The sequence below is a fragment of the Hylaeus anthracinus genome, unplaced genomic scaffold (assembly GCF_026225885.1).
Source record: "Hylaeus anthracinus isolate JK02 unplaced genomic scaffold, UHH_iyHylAnth1.0_haploid 11989, whole genome shotgun sequence".
In the NCBI taxonomy this organism is placed as follows: domain Eukaryota; kingdom Metazoa; phylum Arthropoda; class Insecta; order Hymenoptera; family Colletidae; genus Hylaeus; species Hylaeus anthracinus.
Window position 1 is genome coordinate 9,560,723 of NW_026534337.1, and position 14,499 is coordinate 9,575,221.

At 36.5% G+C, this 14,499-nt stretch overlaps 3 protein-coding genes across 7 annotated transcripts in view; 1 reads left to right on the top strand and 2 right to left on the bottom strand.

The window, feature by feature from the left end:
* LOC128887937 (synapse-associated protein 1) overlaps positions 1–5,951 on the bottom strand; it is a 114,119-nt gene extending 108,168 nt beyond the window's left edge. For 2 of the 5 annotated variants that reach the window (XM_054144455.1, XM_054144458.1), the window contains exon 1: positions 5,608–5,946. In XM_054144455.1, coding sequence (XP_054000430.1) covers positions 5,608–5,747 — 140 coding nt within the window. In that variant the 5' untranslated portion in view covers positions 5,748–5,946. Of the gene's footprint in view, positions 1–5,607 lie in introns of all 5 variants that reach the window. The other 3 variants (XM_054144454.1, XM_054144456.1, XM_054144457.1) reach the window with 3 other exon arrangements.
* The window catches only part of LOC128887947 (uncharacterized), a 478,906-nt gene that overhangs the window by 15,667 nt on the left and 448,740 nt on the right, over positions 1–14,499 (top strand). The gene's annotated exons all lie outside the window — the stretch shown is intronic.
* LOC128887953 (uncharacterized) lies at positions 8,581–14,054 on the bottom strand. The gene is made up of 4 exons (XM_054144484.1): positions 13,731–14,054; positions 12,854–12,894; positions 11,113–11,309; positions 8,581–8,947 (listed from the first exon to the last, which is right to left on the bottom strand). Exons 1-4 carry the CDS (start codon positions 13,813–13,815, stop codon positions 8,896–8,898), a joined length of 375 nt encoding a protein of 124 aa, XP_054000459.1. The 5' UTR covers positions 13,816–14,054; the 3' UTR covers positions 8,581–8,895.

Consider the following 14,499-nt stretch of genomic DNA (forward strand, 5'->3'; position numbering starts at 1 on the left):
AACCCTCCATTGTTTGTTCCCGGTTCGTTGCTCCTCGCCAGATAAAAACTTGTTTTCAACGATGGCTATTGAACCGGATACGATGTTTAATTTCAATAAAGATCAATTTTGTACAAATAAAATATTATTGCGTTCGAACACCCGCGCAGGATACCCTGTACGTTTCAACCCTACCCGATGTTTGTTCCGTTTCATTGCTCCCTATCGCTAAAGTCGAGAGAAAATAGGCCATAAGGGATTCTCCGGTAGTGATCCGATTTCCGCCTATTCCCTATAAATATGTTACGAACGAAAACAGGTCAACGTAACCGTGCGGTGCGCCAAACGAAACATTGTCGCAAACTATAACTCATTTAAGAGTAGCACGGCTTTGTAAATGGCATTACCGGGGTCATAACCGTGCCCCATTAAACGTGAACACCCAACCCCCGCCGGCTCGTGCCGCGAAAAATTCGTCGAGCTTGCAACACTTGCTTTTGTTTCTTCATAGCTTGCGAAACCGAGGTCGCCGAGAAATGAGCCTATACGGATGCGGCGATAATAGGTAACAATAATACCTCGATAATAACGGGTATCAGGTACGCACCGAACGCGGACAATCATTTTGCATTATACACCACGCGATTACGTTGTGCACGCAACGCCGTTTGTCAATAACTTGCTCCGAGCGGGATCAACAAACGGCTATGGGCGCTAATCCCTGTAGCTCGTTAAATACTCAAAAATACAGTGCGCGTTCCCTAAATCGCTCCCCGTGGGAGCGGACGAACGAATGCTAAGCCGAAAATACGCAAACTGTGACGAATCTTCGACCTTAGAGCCAATATTCATTACTATTTTTGCCTTTTGAATTGCGCGTTGATACGGATAACATTTTGAACTTGCAAACGTTACGATGGAAGTTACTAAATTGTACTAGTATTGTAATATTTATAGGTTCTATAGATTGCTCCAAAGCAAGGGGTTAAAACGCAAGACAGAGTAATAAATATTATTAGGTCGTCCCATAAGTTCGTGCTGATGATCGAAATTGTATCGAAATTTAGTAAAAAAAAAACCGCAGAAATTTTCTAGTAACGGTATAATGACTATGTGAGAGAGGTGAGAAACTATTGTGAAACGAGACAGATTATCTTTTCTTGTGACACTTGAGAGTATGTTTCACATATTAATTTGAGAAATAGAAGTATAAATGGCACGAACTTTTAGGACGACCTAATATATACTAGGTAGGACCCATGGTTTCATCCGTGCGGAATACTATTCTTCATATTTATATCTCAAATGATTATATAACGTCTATTACAAATTTAGTATAGGTACATCTGTATCTTTATGTACAAAATAACTGAGATAAATTTTGTCTAGATTGAAGCTTCTATGCATCTTAGAAAGGTGATTGAAAATCTGTCACTGGTAATAGAGTTCAACGAATCAATACAAGTTTGACTAGTGTGAACGAAAATAGACGATGAAAGATCTCTAAATAACGAGCTACATTTTTCATTGGAAATATATGGCAAACGAAGGCGATGAAATTGAATTACATTTACCTACTCGTAAGAACGGAACTCCTCGTTTAAATTCTTTGCCCTTTCAGCGTTCCAGTTAATTTTATTTTGCAATTAAATCTGTAGAACGTACTCATTCGTACGATTCAATGTTGAATCAATTGTTTTGCTCTTTCTTTGGAAAATGCAACCGATTAAGTCGAGTAAAGAGGAAGTCCGTGCGCGAAATTTCTGCGAATACGAGAGGTGTTGGGAAGCAGCGAGTTTTCATTACTATTATACGAAACTTAACAGTTTGGCGCGAGGGCAGCTCGCTGTGGTATCGATTGCGACCTATATAAAAGATTACTACCCTCCTCGTTCCTGGGAATATCGGTTCCAACTGTTTTCGGCATTCTTTTCGTACGCTGCACGAGTCCCTCGGCAGCGACCATGTCGCCGTTCGATCCCTAAGTCGTTCTACTTTTTCTTTTCTACTCTAGAACCTCCACTATCCGAACTAACAAGAAAACATTCGTTCAACGAGCGCGAATTAAAAGCCTGTCCTCGACACGATCCACATTCTTAATACGCAACAATTTCGAACGATCTATTTTACCGTAGTTATACATACATATTTTACTGTACGTTTCCTTTGAACATCATTCATCGAGCTGTAAGACTAACTCCAATCATTTTTATATTCCATAAGAACGCACTCTAACTCGACGAAGATCATACAATTCAAAAAACTTAAAATTGCATGTATTAGGTTGTCCGGAATGTTCGTGCCAATTTTTAAGAAACATTTAAAGACACGTTTGAATTTTGATATGTATTTATTGAATTATATATGTATCATTCTGTTCCACAATTTTTCCACCTTTTAAGGGGATGTACGCATGTTATTTGTTTTCAACCATTCCGATATATTCAGATCTGTACCGCCTATTAAAAATCGGCATGGACTTTCCAGACAACCCAATACGATCAAAATCGTAGACGAACGATGAACAACTACCAAGTACAAAGAAACCTATTTCTACGGTGCAAAGTAATTTCGATAGTGCTGTTAAAAATATTCGATAAAACACGTGCGATCTCTCAATATTTTTGCGTACCGCAAATAGGAAGGTAAACCTGTAAATGCAAATTGACTTGCGAAGAGTTAATTTGGTCCTACAGGACCCAATTATGTGCCAGAACAATCGCGTAACGAAGGTTCGCGTAATGGAATTGAAAATTAAAATTTCCATCAGGCACACCTGGTCCGTGGATACCGCGAAAAAATGTTTCGCGAGCAAATACCACCCTGGACGGAAATCGACGTTCACTCGATTCTCGATGCGTGCTGAAATGTTTATCCCGGAGATCCACGGAACGAAATCAACCCGAGCAATTGACCCCGAAGAATACTGAATTATGCACGACCTTTGGCGTGTTCGCGGGGTTGTTTCAGCAACGAGGCGGGGGGTAATACAGTCTTTCCTTCTTCCCCTCCGGGTTTCCAACTCTACGTTCGCCCTTTGTAACAGATGAGGCGAGCGCGAATTAAAAGCCAGCTCGATAACATACATATCTGGCACGAAAGGCAGACGCCACTCGACCAGTGTCGCTGCAGCCTCCGTGCGAATCAGAATACTCCAATGAACCCGAATAAAGGGAATTAAATTAACGGGGCGAAGCCGCAACTCTTTAAAATGCTCCGACCTCTCGCGCAGTGGCGGATCCAGATTTATCGGGGCACCCGAAGCTAATTACTCCGAAGAGTACTCCCTTTTATTTATTTTCATTGTGAAATTATTTTACTCGTCGTGCTAAAAGCGGAAACATGACGTTCGTGGATAATTGGAAGATGATTTCATAGGCCTGAGCTGGCTATTAATTATTTTACGAATGGAGTCTGTTTCGTAACTATCTTCAGATATTTATAAATTTATTTATAGTGCAAAACCAGAGGTACTAATTCGATCATTGAAACGTCCTATTCGAGACATTTAATTTATTAATTATGCTTGGAGATGTGTTTTAAAAAGACATACGGTTTATCACGAAATAGTCAGATTTCGTGATAAATCGTATTTTCAAGAAAATAAAAGTGTCTAAGATCTCATTTTTCTCGAATTAGAAATCAAAGACTAATGTTTTTCTTGGCTCGAGTATATTACTTGATTTTATTACTCATCTATTTTTCGAATCTTTGCCTCTACCCTGTCCAGAAACGAACCATTTAATAAAATATTTAATGAAATACGGATGTTATCAGTATGAACAACAAGAAAATAAAAGTGTACGATCTTATTTTTCTCGAATTAGAAATCAAAGACTAATGTTTTTTTTTTGGCTCGAGTATATTACTTGATTTTATTACTCATCTATTTTTCGAATCTTTGCCTCTACCCTGTCCAGAAACTAACCATTTAATAAAATATTTGATGAAATACGGATGTTATCAGTATGAACACATATTTGTCCTATTAATTTTCTCCTTGATACATGATTGATCGAGAAGCTTTGTGCCGAAATTGCATCTCCACGCTCGTTTTATTACGCATTTTATACGACGAACCTTTGAATAAAATCGACTTAATTATATTTAACAAAAGCCTTGGACCATTTTTATGTTACCTAAAAGGACACGCTTTGTAACATTTTTCGAATCGAATTAAATTTGTTTTCAAAGAATAGTTTTCATGCTGCGTTGATTGCTCAAAATTGTTTAATTTCGAGTAATTTTGCTTCGTGGTACATCCCCTTTAAAATGAAAATGAGTTTTGCAGATGCAATTAAACTCTATCGCCTTTAATTGATAGTAAACAATTAGTCTCCTAACGAAAGCAAGTTGAAATAAACGTTTCATTTCAGTTTCAATATTCGAAATAAAAAACTCGAAGTAGCATTGGAAAGGGAAGAAAATTTTTGTCCATGCTTCTGTTTCGATAATTTGGTTCGATACAGCAAATAAATATTCGTTGAATTACCTATAATCTTCGATAGACGTAGCAACTCGAAGATTTGAAAATTGAGCCGATTTTACACAGATTAAAAAATTGACACTGCGAACCACGGACACGAAAATCGACGATTTTGCATCGACGAGAACGACCGTAATGGCGACAAAGTCATTTGCCGTCAACAAAAGGATAAGCCGTGCTGAATATCGTGTACTGCAGAAGCTACCGAACCGGATTCTATTTATCGTAATTAGAACCTCGATTCCTACAATTCCTTCCCAATATTCGCGGTACGTGACGTAACATTCAGGGTATGACCCTGTAAATGTCGTATTTCGTACACAAAGTTAACCGATATCATGTATAAATTGATTCGCGTTTGCCGTCTTCGAGGAGAAAACACGAATCGCCCATTACGAAAAAAAATTAAACGCGAAAACGGAAATGCGGACGAATACATCGCACCTATAGATTACATGATGTAATAACCCAGGAAGTTGGAGTTCAAATATTAATTTTAAAACGATACATTCGAGATACATTCAGAGTACGTGTATCCTGAAATATTAATAGTCTCGACAAATCGTTAACCCTTCCGAATGCGCCCACTGTCGATACACGTATCAGACAGAACCATTTTGACAGTTCCAGACAACCCTTGCAGACTGCATCGATCACTACCAATCGCGTTAGAACAGCAAAAGAAGATTCCATGTAACAACTGTTTCGAGTCTACGTTAACCTCGTTCGGAGTCACTGGGACATTGTAACATTGTCGCATGAGTAGTACTTTACGTAAGTAGCGGGACAGTTATCGATCTAATCTCAAAAATGCAGAGACGATTGTACCAAAAGTTTCAACGCGACGCACGTATGCGCAAAAAGATCGAGCAACCGTGCATCGATTGACCATGAACCGTGAATCTCCGGTTGAAACACCCGCTCCCGTTTGACAGGCGAGAAACATCACCGTTGAAACGCAATACGTGCATACATACGTTCGATGGTTACGTGCAAGCGAAAAAGAGAGTGCCAGTATCGTGGACAAGAATATCCCGAAATAGGAAAAGTTGAAACCTTTCGTTTTAAAAAGCTTGCGTCAAACGAGTTAGGGTGTTCGATGTTCTATTAAGATCCGTATAGGTTAACATTGTGGTACTCACCTATCTTTCCTTTCCCCGTCGACTTCTCCCTCGACTCCCTCGGGCGATGTAACTTTTTTCTCCGCCGGCATTTCCGTGGTACCGTCCTCGGCCTTCTTGCCCATCCACGTCGACATCTGATTCGTAAGTCCGGTGAACATTTTCAACGATGCGTCAAAAGCTTCGACACTCGAATGTGCGTGATAGACTATGTCTCGGTCTTCCTCTTCCGATCTTCTACGGCAGCAGGAACGTTACTGATACCCTTACGGGATCGGAATGACGGCAAAGCCAGTTCGTTTTGATAACCGCGCAACCATGAACTGCGCGGTTGCTACATTCGATGGCGCGTGTCGTGCTGCGCCGTGACAACGCCTACTAAACCAGACGACAGAGGGCTACTAGCGCGATCGTTCTCCGTCTCGAGCCATTTTTACCAACGTCCCTGCAGCTATTCGACCAATCAGAAGGCAAGCTTTATGGAAACGTAACAACATAATTCGTGGAAGGATTAGATTATTCTGTTTCAATGTGCAGTATTGGACGTAATAAAATAGATTATACAAATATTTGGTGCACCCAGAACCTTAGTTAATTTTTGTATTAGTATAGGCTTATAAGCTGTGTGGCAAGTGCGATTGCAACCAAGCGGACGAAGACATCGACCATGTAATATTTGATTGCGGCTTGTACAACCAAGAGAGAAGCTTAATATGGGAGAAACTGAAAAAGGAAATAGAATTAGTAGGAAAATCGGCGATAGAGCTAATAAAACTCAATAAAATCAAAATCATGAAGACCATAGTTAAGTTTTTCAAGTCTTTAAAAGAATAGAGTAATAAGAAAAATGCCAAAATAGCACTTAAAACTAAATAACCGGGATTTATGTGCAGGGTATTAATAGGTCATGGAGAAGTTCCAAAGTAGGAAGAAACAAATGGTACAAAGTTAAACGTTATTAGTTAGATTTAGATACGTAAGCAAAGAGAGATACTATAGAGATAATCAAAAGGCTGTTAAAAAAAAAAAGTACGTTAGGAAACTAACAATAAATTAAGATACTTTTATTTTATTTTATTGTATTCATATTGTATTTTTGTTAAATATTTATATTTTTGTATATTATAATAGTAACAGAAGTCCAAAAGTCTGAAATATATGTATAAGAACACACAGAAGTATTAAATAAAAAGACCGAACCAAGGCGAATAAAACAAAGTTAAGTCAAATGGTAGCAAATCCTTAGCCTATCTACAAATATTAAAAGAGATTGGTGCGTCAAGCTAGGAAAACCTAGTACAAATAATGTGATAAACTACAATAAGTACATATATTCAGACGGTGCTCACACCGTTGCTCACAAATATAGATCGAAAGTTTAATATACATACCTCTAGAATAAGGAAAGTATAAGTAGGTTAAGTTACAAATAATATGTAATTCCTAACATATAATATTTTGTAAACTAGTTATAAGGAAACGCTTATTTTGTGATTATCAATGTAAGACAGTGAAATGTAGAAGATATCTACGCACTTTAAAAATAAAAATAAAATAATTGTATTAGTGGCGCCATCCGTGAGAAAACGCTCAAGTTTGTAGTAAAAAATAGTTCTCACCATTTCCATAAGAAGAACGACGAATACCTCCTAATCAATTATACTTTATTTTTCATAAATGCATAATCAATACGATTTTTTCCTTTATAACACTGCAATATAGTGTTGCTATGTTAAATCAATAATTTTTATGAACAATTATTTAATCCAGCAATAGTTATCAACCTTTTTCCTTAGTCGCGCCATCTGGCAACAATAGTGGGAACTATTTTCACTACAAACTTGGACGTTTTACCACCGATGGCGCCACTAATTAAATTAGTCGCTATCTAGCAGCCACTGGGAGAACTATTTTTTGCTACAAACTTAGCCGTTCCCTGGTAGATGGAGCCACATGCACTTTTATAATTTCCATAATGGCTCCATCTAACGAGATAAAAAGGAACTAATTGAGGACAAACTTGGGTGTTTTCCCGATAGAGGCGCTGACGATACTCCGAAATTAGTTCGGACCCTTCACCGCTAGATGGCGCTGCGTTTCTAAAAAAAAAAAAAAATATATATATATATATATATATATGTTGAGTTTAATTTGATTTTATACGACACGAGACTTCAAATAGTTTTACAGGAATAAAAGTGAGGGCAAAGGTAATAATATTATTTTACTCACTTTATAGAAAAATATATTACTTTATTAAATCTATACAAGGCAGTTATAATATTATCGAACTCAGTATGCGATTTGTACATTTCCCACTTCTTCGACTTCTTCAGCATCAGTGTTGCGAATCGTTACAACGAGCAGTGTAAGTTATTACTTCGAGGTAGATTTGAACATGAACAAATGTACCTAAGTCTAATATGTTATACCTACAGACTGGTGTACTATCATTGGTGTCTTGGTTTATAATATATATATGGCATTAGATGTTGTACTGAATTTTTGGAGTCATACTATATATTTTGTCGATATTTGTACTTATTCTATTTAGAATTTATACATTGCTAGTTGGATTAAAGGTACGAATAGCACCTTACGTTCGATATCACAGTTTGGCACGAACATTTTGCTAGTTTTAGAGATTGCAGTTTCCTTAATGATAAGGTTTTGATTTTGATGCATTATATTTCCAAATTATGTGTGTTAAGCTTCTTAGATATTAGGGTGCTACTGTTGGTGTTTCATGATTCCTGAGTGTCAATGAACTATTTATGGTGTTTCAGGTTTTCTGAGTATCGGTGTTCTAGTTCTGTGGTGTCTTCAGTTTCCTGAGTTTTGGTGTGAGAATTTTTACTAACTATTACATTCATATTTTCTATATTCCTAATTTACAATTGCTTATTTTTTTTTTTATATTTATGTTATTGCTGGTTTGTAGGGTTTTTGTGATTGCTTGCTTTTAGAATTTTTATGATTGCTTATTTTTTGGTGTTTTTGTGATTACTTGTTTTTAGTGTATTGATGATTGTTTTAACATTCGATGTATTTGGTTGTATGGCGATGTGTACGTGTACTTGAATCTAAATATTTACAATTTTCACTACTTGAAACTTTCAAAACCACTGAGAGTTGATGTCCAATAAATACTATGAATTTGTGTTGTTCTCATTTAAGCGTGAATTCTTTTTTATTAAACATTACGCAATGGTTGAAAGTCGCTCGCCCTGCAAGCTTGTCCTATTCTAATTATTCTAATTATCTATATTAAGTATTTGTCTAGGAATGTGTATTACTCGAATATATTCACTATTTCCTCTCCATCGATATTGCTGCTTCCGCTGGGTGTTCACGTTGATACCTTAAAAATAAAAATTATTATTAAAATGAATTTTTGGCCAATATTATTAAGATGCAGTATTTTTTCACGGAGACAGAACCATTTTCTATCTTTTACAAAACAATTTCAATGTACATTGTAGCGAATTCAATTGCCACAGTTTAGCACGATACATTTCTTATCAGATGTACAAAGAAAATATCGTTCGTCTAGTAAAACGAAGCTTCATTTGCATGTTTTACGTAATAGTAATGACAGAAGCTTGCGGTAACGTGATCAGTGCATGCGAATGAACGCATGTAAAATGTAAATGGAAAAACATTTTTTCTGTGGGGTCATGTAAAAAGCAAAGTCACATTGCACCGTGGGGAATAATCATCGATGCATCGATTACGAAACGGTCGTGATATAAACGGTCGTCACATCGAACACCCTCCGTAAATAAAGCTCCGATAGTAGCCATATTTTCTTTCATGTCCTTCGTACCTTCATGTACGCGTAACGCTCAACCAACAAATAAAAACTGTTGAAAAGATAAAATTATACTGTCCACATTAATCAGTCATATTTTATTACCGATCGTTTATTAACGTTAAACCTGTTAAAATTTATACACGTACAATGAGTGTAGAAAGTATTCGTACACCGATCAATTTCCAAACAAACTATGCGAAATTGTAATTTATTAACTTGTTTTTTATAAACAATGGTATTCTACATATTCTCGGAACTCTAGAATAGGTAGATTACAAAAGAAAGTTATTTATGTAAGTTACGAAATTAACAAAAAGAAAAACAATTAATCGATAGAAATATCGAAGCAACAAGTATTCGGACAACTGTTTAATTTTTAAAACTTCATTAAAAAAAAAAAAAGAAATTTACATTAATTTACAAGTATATGATACTTCCTTCGTGGGATTTCGTATTGATTTTATAATTATTGTAACCCTTCTAAGCATTAAATCAGCTAAATTATTAGTTATTCGAAGTGGGATCTTCTTCAATTCCGCTATTAGAGCCATTTTTAAAAGTACTTTACTGGAAATTTGATGTTTTCTAATTCGTACGGAGCAATAAATTAATGTGTTCACGTTACAAACTCTATTGTAAATGGTTCGTCATAAAAATCGTACAAATACTTGTTGCTTCTATACTTTTACCCACTTTTCGCATTTTTGTTGTTAATTTCACAAATTATATCAACTAGAAAATGTTGTTTGGACTATATCTATCTTAGAGACTTCCGAGAATATGTAAAATATCGTTGATTAGAAAAAAAGAAGTTAAGAAACTACAATTTCACAGAAAAGTTTTTTGGGAAATTGCTCGGTGTACGAATACATTCTACACCCACTATATAACCAATACAAAAACTACGACGATTAAATTTAACACAATGTGCGCCAAATTGTTATAAGATTATGTTTTAAACCGTTGAGACGTATATAACAGATTTTCGATAATTCCGTCTTACGGCCTCTTCTGAACTATTGAACTTTTATTTGACCCAGTTTAATCTAGAGAATAATAGAGAGAATAATATCGCTGGAAATTGTCGCAGTGATTCCAAGCGTCTTTAAATATTCCGATATCGTCCGGACCAAGTTATTTAAAAGGAAATAACATAATTCGAAATGCATTCCCACGTCGCGCCATCGCGTTTGTTATAAATAATTCATCGTGCACAAAGCGAACCAGTAGAGATTCGAGTGTTCAATATTTTGATCCGCGGCCTTCTTCATAAATAATCCTACATTATGTAACGTCGAGCTCTTATCATTGCGAGGGACGCAAAAATAGTTTTATCACTGAAATTAATTACTAGCGAAATACGCGAAGCATAACGCTACGCAATTCGTCTTGGGTAGATAAAAGTGAACGACGCTTCGAACTTAGATCAATTAGATACGTGAGACATAAAAAATACTACAAAATTCTAAATTTTGTTTTAATAATAAATTAATTATACATTTTATTATGGATTTGATCCAAGAAAAAATACTCGTCGCATACTTTTACGTATACAACCTAGTTAAATTGTAATATTTTGTTGCTTTGAAGACGACTCAAATCGAAAAAGTCGAAACGTGGTAATTGCAAGCGTTGGTTCGTAATATCGTCAATTTAGATTGTACATTCGTGCGCAATTATTACAATATTCTATTCGTGAAGCATGTACTTACTTTAATGCTCTAGTAACTTGGTAGATAGATGTTATTGCGACGAAGAGGTTTACGCTAAAAAGGCTCCAGTTTTTCGGTGTAATTGCTAAGGAATACCTAGTCCAAATTACACCCGTAACGGCCAAGGCAGATGATTGGCTAACGGAGAGTTGATTTGCTGGCCTCTGCAGATCACCGAGGCCAGCTATTACAAGCCCCTGTAAATTGCAAAGTGCGTTTCAACGAGATAAAGATTGGCGAATAGTAAATGGTTACAGTAGACAATAGGAAACTATATTCTTGGATAGGTGACGAAGAAATGAAAGGGCCAGCGATATGGGTCAAATTGCGAGTATTTACTTTAAGATTGACCTATTTCCAGCTAGATCGACCACAACTTGTTAAAGCATGCGCGCGCGCACATATGATTTTCCGCTGGGAAATTCGTTCATTGAATCCAACATGGTTTGAGCTACTGTTCAAACGGGCATTGATACGATAAAGGATTCCTTCTTTAATTTCACAGAAGAAATATTTTTAATTTTCATTTATTTTCATAACTGGAAGGGTAATAGTAAATACAAGTTGTTTAATCGATATATATATATCGGTGTATTATATTAATAATTTCTTAATTTATGATGTACACAGTCGAACTCATAATTATTCGTACCCTCAATGTCCACTAAAGTAACTTAATCTACGTATGTACATGTATATATTTATAATGGAAAAATTATAATAAGTATGAACAGACGTGCTCACCCACTTTACTTGATTAAACAACTTGTATATATATATATATATATAAAATTATTCGTTACAGAAGAAATATTTTTAATTTTTATTTATTTTCATAACTGGAAGGGTAATAGTAAATACAAGTTGTTTAATCGAGTAAAGTGGGTGAGCACGTCTGTTCATACTTATTATAATTTTTCCATTATAAATATATATATATAATTATTCGTATTATATATATAATATAATATATAATTATATATATAATACGAATAATTATGAGCTCGACAGTATACATGATAAATGAAGAAATTATTAATATAATACACCTTGTAAATCACTTTCTATCCAATAATAATTATATATATCAAGTTTTCAATTTACAATACACACTGTAATAGACAAGAACAGATTTTCTAGATTTGATTAGATTACATACTCGTATTTATTATCGTATTTCTCGTTAGAAAACTAAACGAAGCTTGAAAATACTTGTGATATTTGCAGAAGGCCAGTGACTATGAAATATAAATTCTTTTGCCGACTAGCTTTCCTAATTTTTCATTCGGAACATTTTCGTGCAGGATAACATAAATCGATTTAACGTAACAACGTGATATTGATTTTTTGCGTCCAGTCACGGAAGGAAAAAACCGTTACGGAATTATCAAAGGTGATCGTTAGAACGGCGTTAGTCGTTTGTTTCGCAAGAACCGCCACGGCACGTGTCAATGTCGCATTTGGACCAGGTCCATTTGCATGCGGATACTGCCTCCTCATAGTTGAGAAATATTTCTGTAACGTGTTTATTTGCCAGCGACGTTAGAGAACCGCGCGTTGGACTACCTTGGAATAAAATTGATTCGGTTATTGCAGTCACCGGTTATATAGAACGGATAAATCTTATCGAAGAAACGTGCCGCGGCTCCTGTGATTATTCCGAACAGTGTCGTTATTGCGAAAATGTATATCGAGTACATGACATTCAGGAAGACGTTAAAACGACAAAATGATTACTGACCCATTTAAAAGCTGGTGCCCAGAAGAATATAGTCTGCGGACCTGAAAGGGGAAAATAGGTCGACACTGCTATTACGTTCCTCGTTTTGACAATCTCGATATATAATATTCTTGACAGTATCGAAAACGTGACGAAGATACGAGCTGCGTGAATGTTTCGAATTCACGCAAAGATTAGAATGCTATTTCGGAACGCCGTGTATTTTGCAAGAAGCGTGTACGCGTAATCGAATGGCAAGTGCTTGGTGGAATCGATAAAATTATTAAATTAAGCTCAGATTCGTTGAATCGAAACAGTTTGGTTTACATAATTCTCAGTGGCCACTGTACGTCTTCTAATTTATTCAAAAATAATTTCTAACTCTTATCTCTCCGCACATTTTATATTCGTATATATTAACATCGTCAGTGATAACCGAGGTTAATTTAACCCGAGTCGAAAACCTCCCCGTATCGCCACGGAAGTTGTAAATAAACCTTTGTGCTTCGATCGGTCGATATAAATATTTAATCGTGTCAGTCGCTCGGATTACACTCGATAATTGCAAATTTCTAACTTCGAAAATGCTGCGTAGCCTGTGGTAAAAATCGAGTTCCATTGATAGAGCATGGACGCGTTATCTTCTATGAGACCTTGAACCAGACATTACTACGATATAGAGCAACGTGTCACGAGATGACATTCATTTACGTACACAACGCGACGTTCTAACACGAGCGAGGGCAACATAGTCGATGCCTGGAATTCGTACGACGTCGCGGGAAGTGGTTTTTATGCTAATCTGTCTAAATGCACGTTGTACAGTGGTACGAGCGCATATGATTCCGGCACGTGGTGTGGTCCGATAAATCTAGCGAATCAGTGACAACTTACTAACCAGCTGGGTGATTCCACAGTGGCTGGAACTTCTCGGGCACGCACTTGCCAATCGTTTGAACCGATTTCTTATATATAGCCGACATTGTTTTTTCACGCGTTCACGCGTTTGTTACGCCGTATTGAGAAGAAAATTTGGAAAAAAAAGTAAAAAAAAAAAAGATAGGTTGAACGTTTCGAAGATCTGCCGTGGAAACGAGTGAACGTGGAAACGACAAACGGGTACAACGATCCGCACACTGAGACTGAATATCGCGAAGTGCAACGATTGGTAGCCGTGCTGCCCGCACGGGTAGTCCGTCCTTTCCTTTCCCCGCTCTGATTTCCGGGACCTAAAGCGCTACGCTTCTATGTGTACACGCTTGAGCTTGTATTTGTTGCTCTGCGCATCCCCACATTTCCACACCACGTTAGATTATTCCGGTCTCATCAAACAGACGCTTTTCCATTGATTGGTGTCGATGGATAATTGTAATTCACTAGGGTGACCCATGGGTTCTTTTCTAGTACTTTTTCCCCTATGACTTTCTTCATTTACTTGATTTTATTCGTAGCGATACCTTTCGAAAGTTTTGAAGTCCTTTTTTACTTTCTGTTTTTAATTAATTACTTGCATGTTGTCTTAACAAGTGTCTGAAAGAATCATGGCAATTACTTTGAGCAAAATTGGGAATGAATGGACTGGCTCAGTTAGTGTAGTTCAAAAAAGAGATAAAAAACTACTATACAGGGTGTCCCAAAACTCGGGGAGGAGCCGGAAATGGGGGGTA

Bases quoted from the DNA above. Each gene is read 5' to 3' on its own strand.
- LOC128887953 (XM_054144484.1), bottom strand. From the start codon at position 13,815: ATGTCGGCTATATATAAGAAATCGGTTCAAACGATTGGCAAGTGCGTG. The intron at 12,895-13,730 runs GTTAGTAAGTTG...TTCCCCTTTCAG, and splicing joins ACTGTGGAATCACCCAGCTG to GTCCGCAGACTATATTCTTC. The intron at 8,948-11,112 runs GTAAGTACATGC...TTTATTTTTAAG, and splicing joins CAAGTTACTAGAGCATTAAA to GTATCAACGTGAACACCCAG.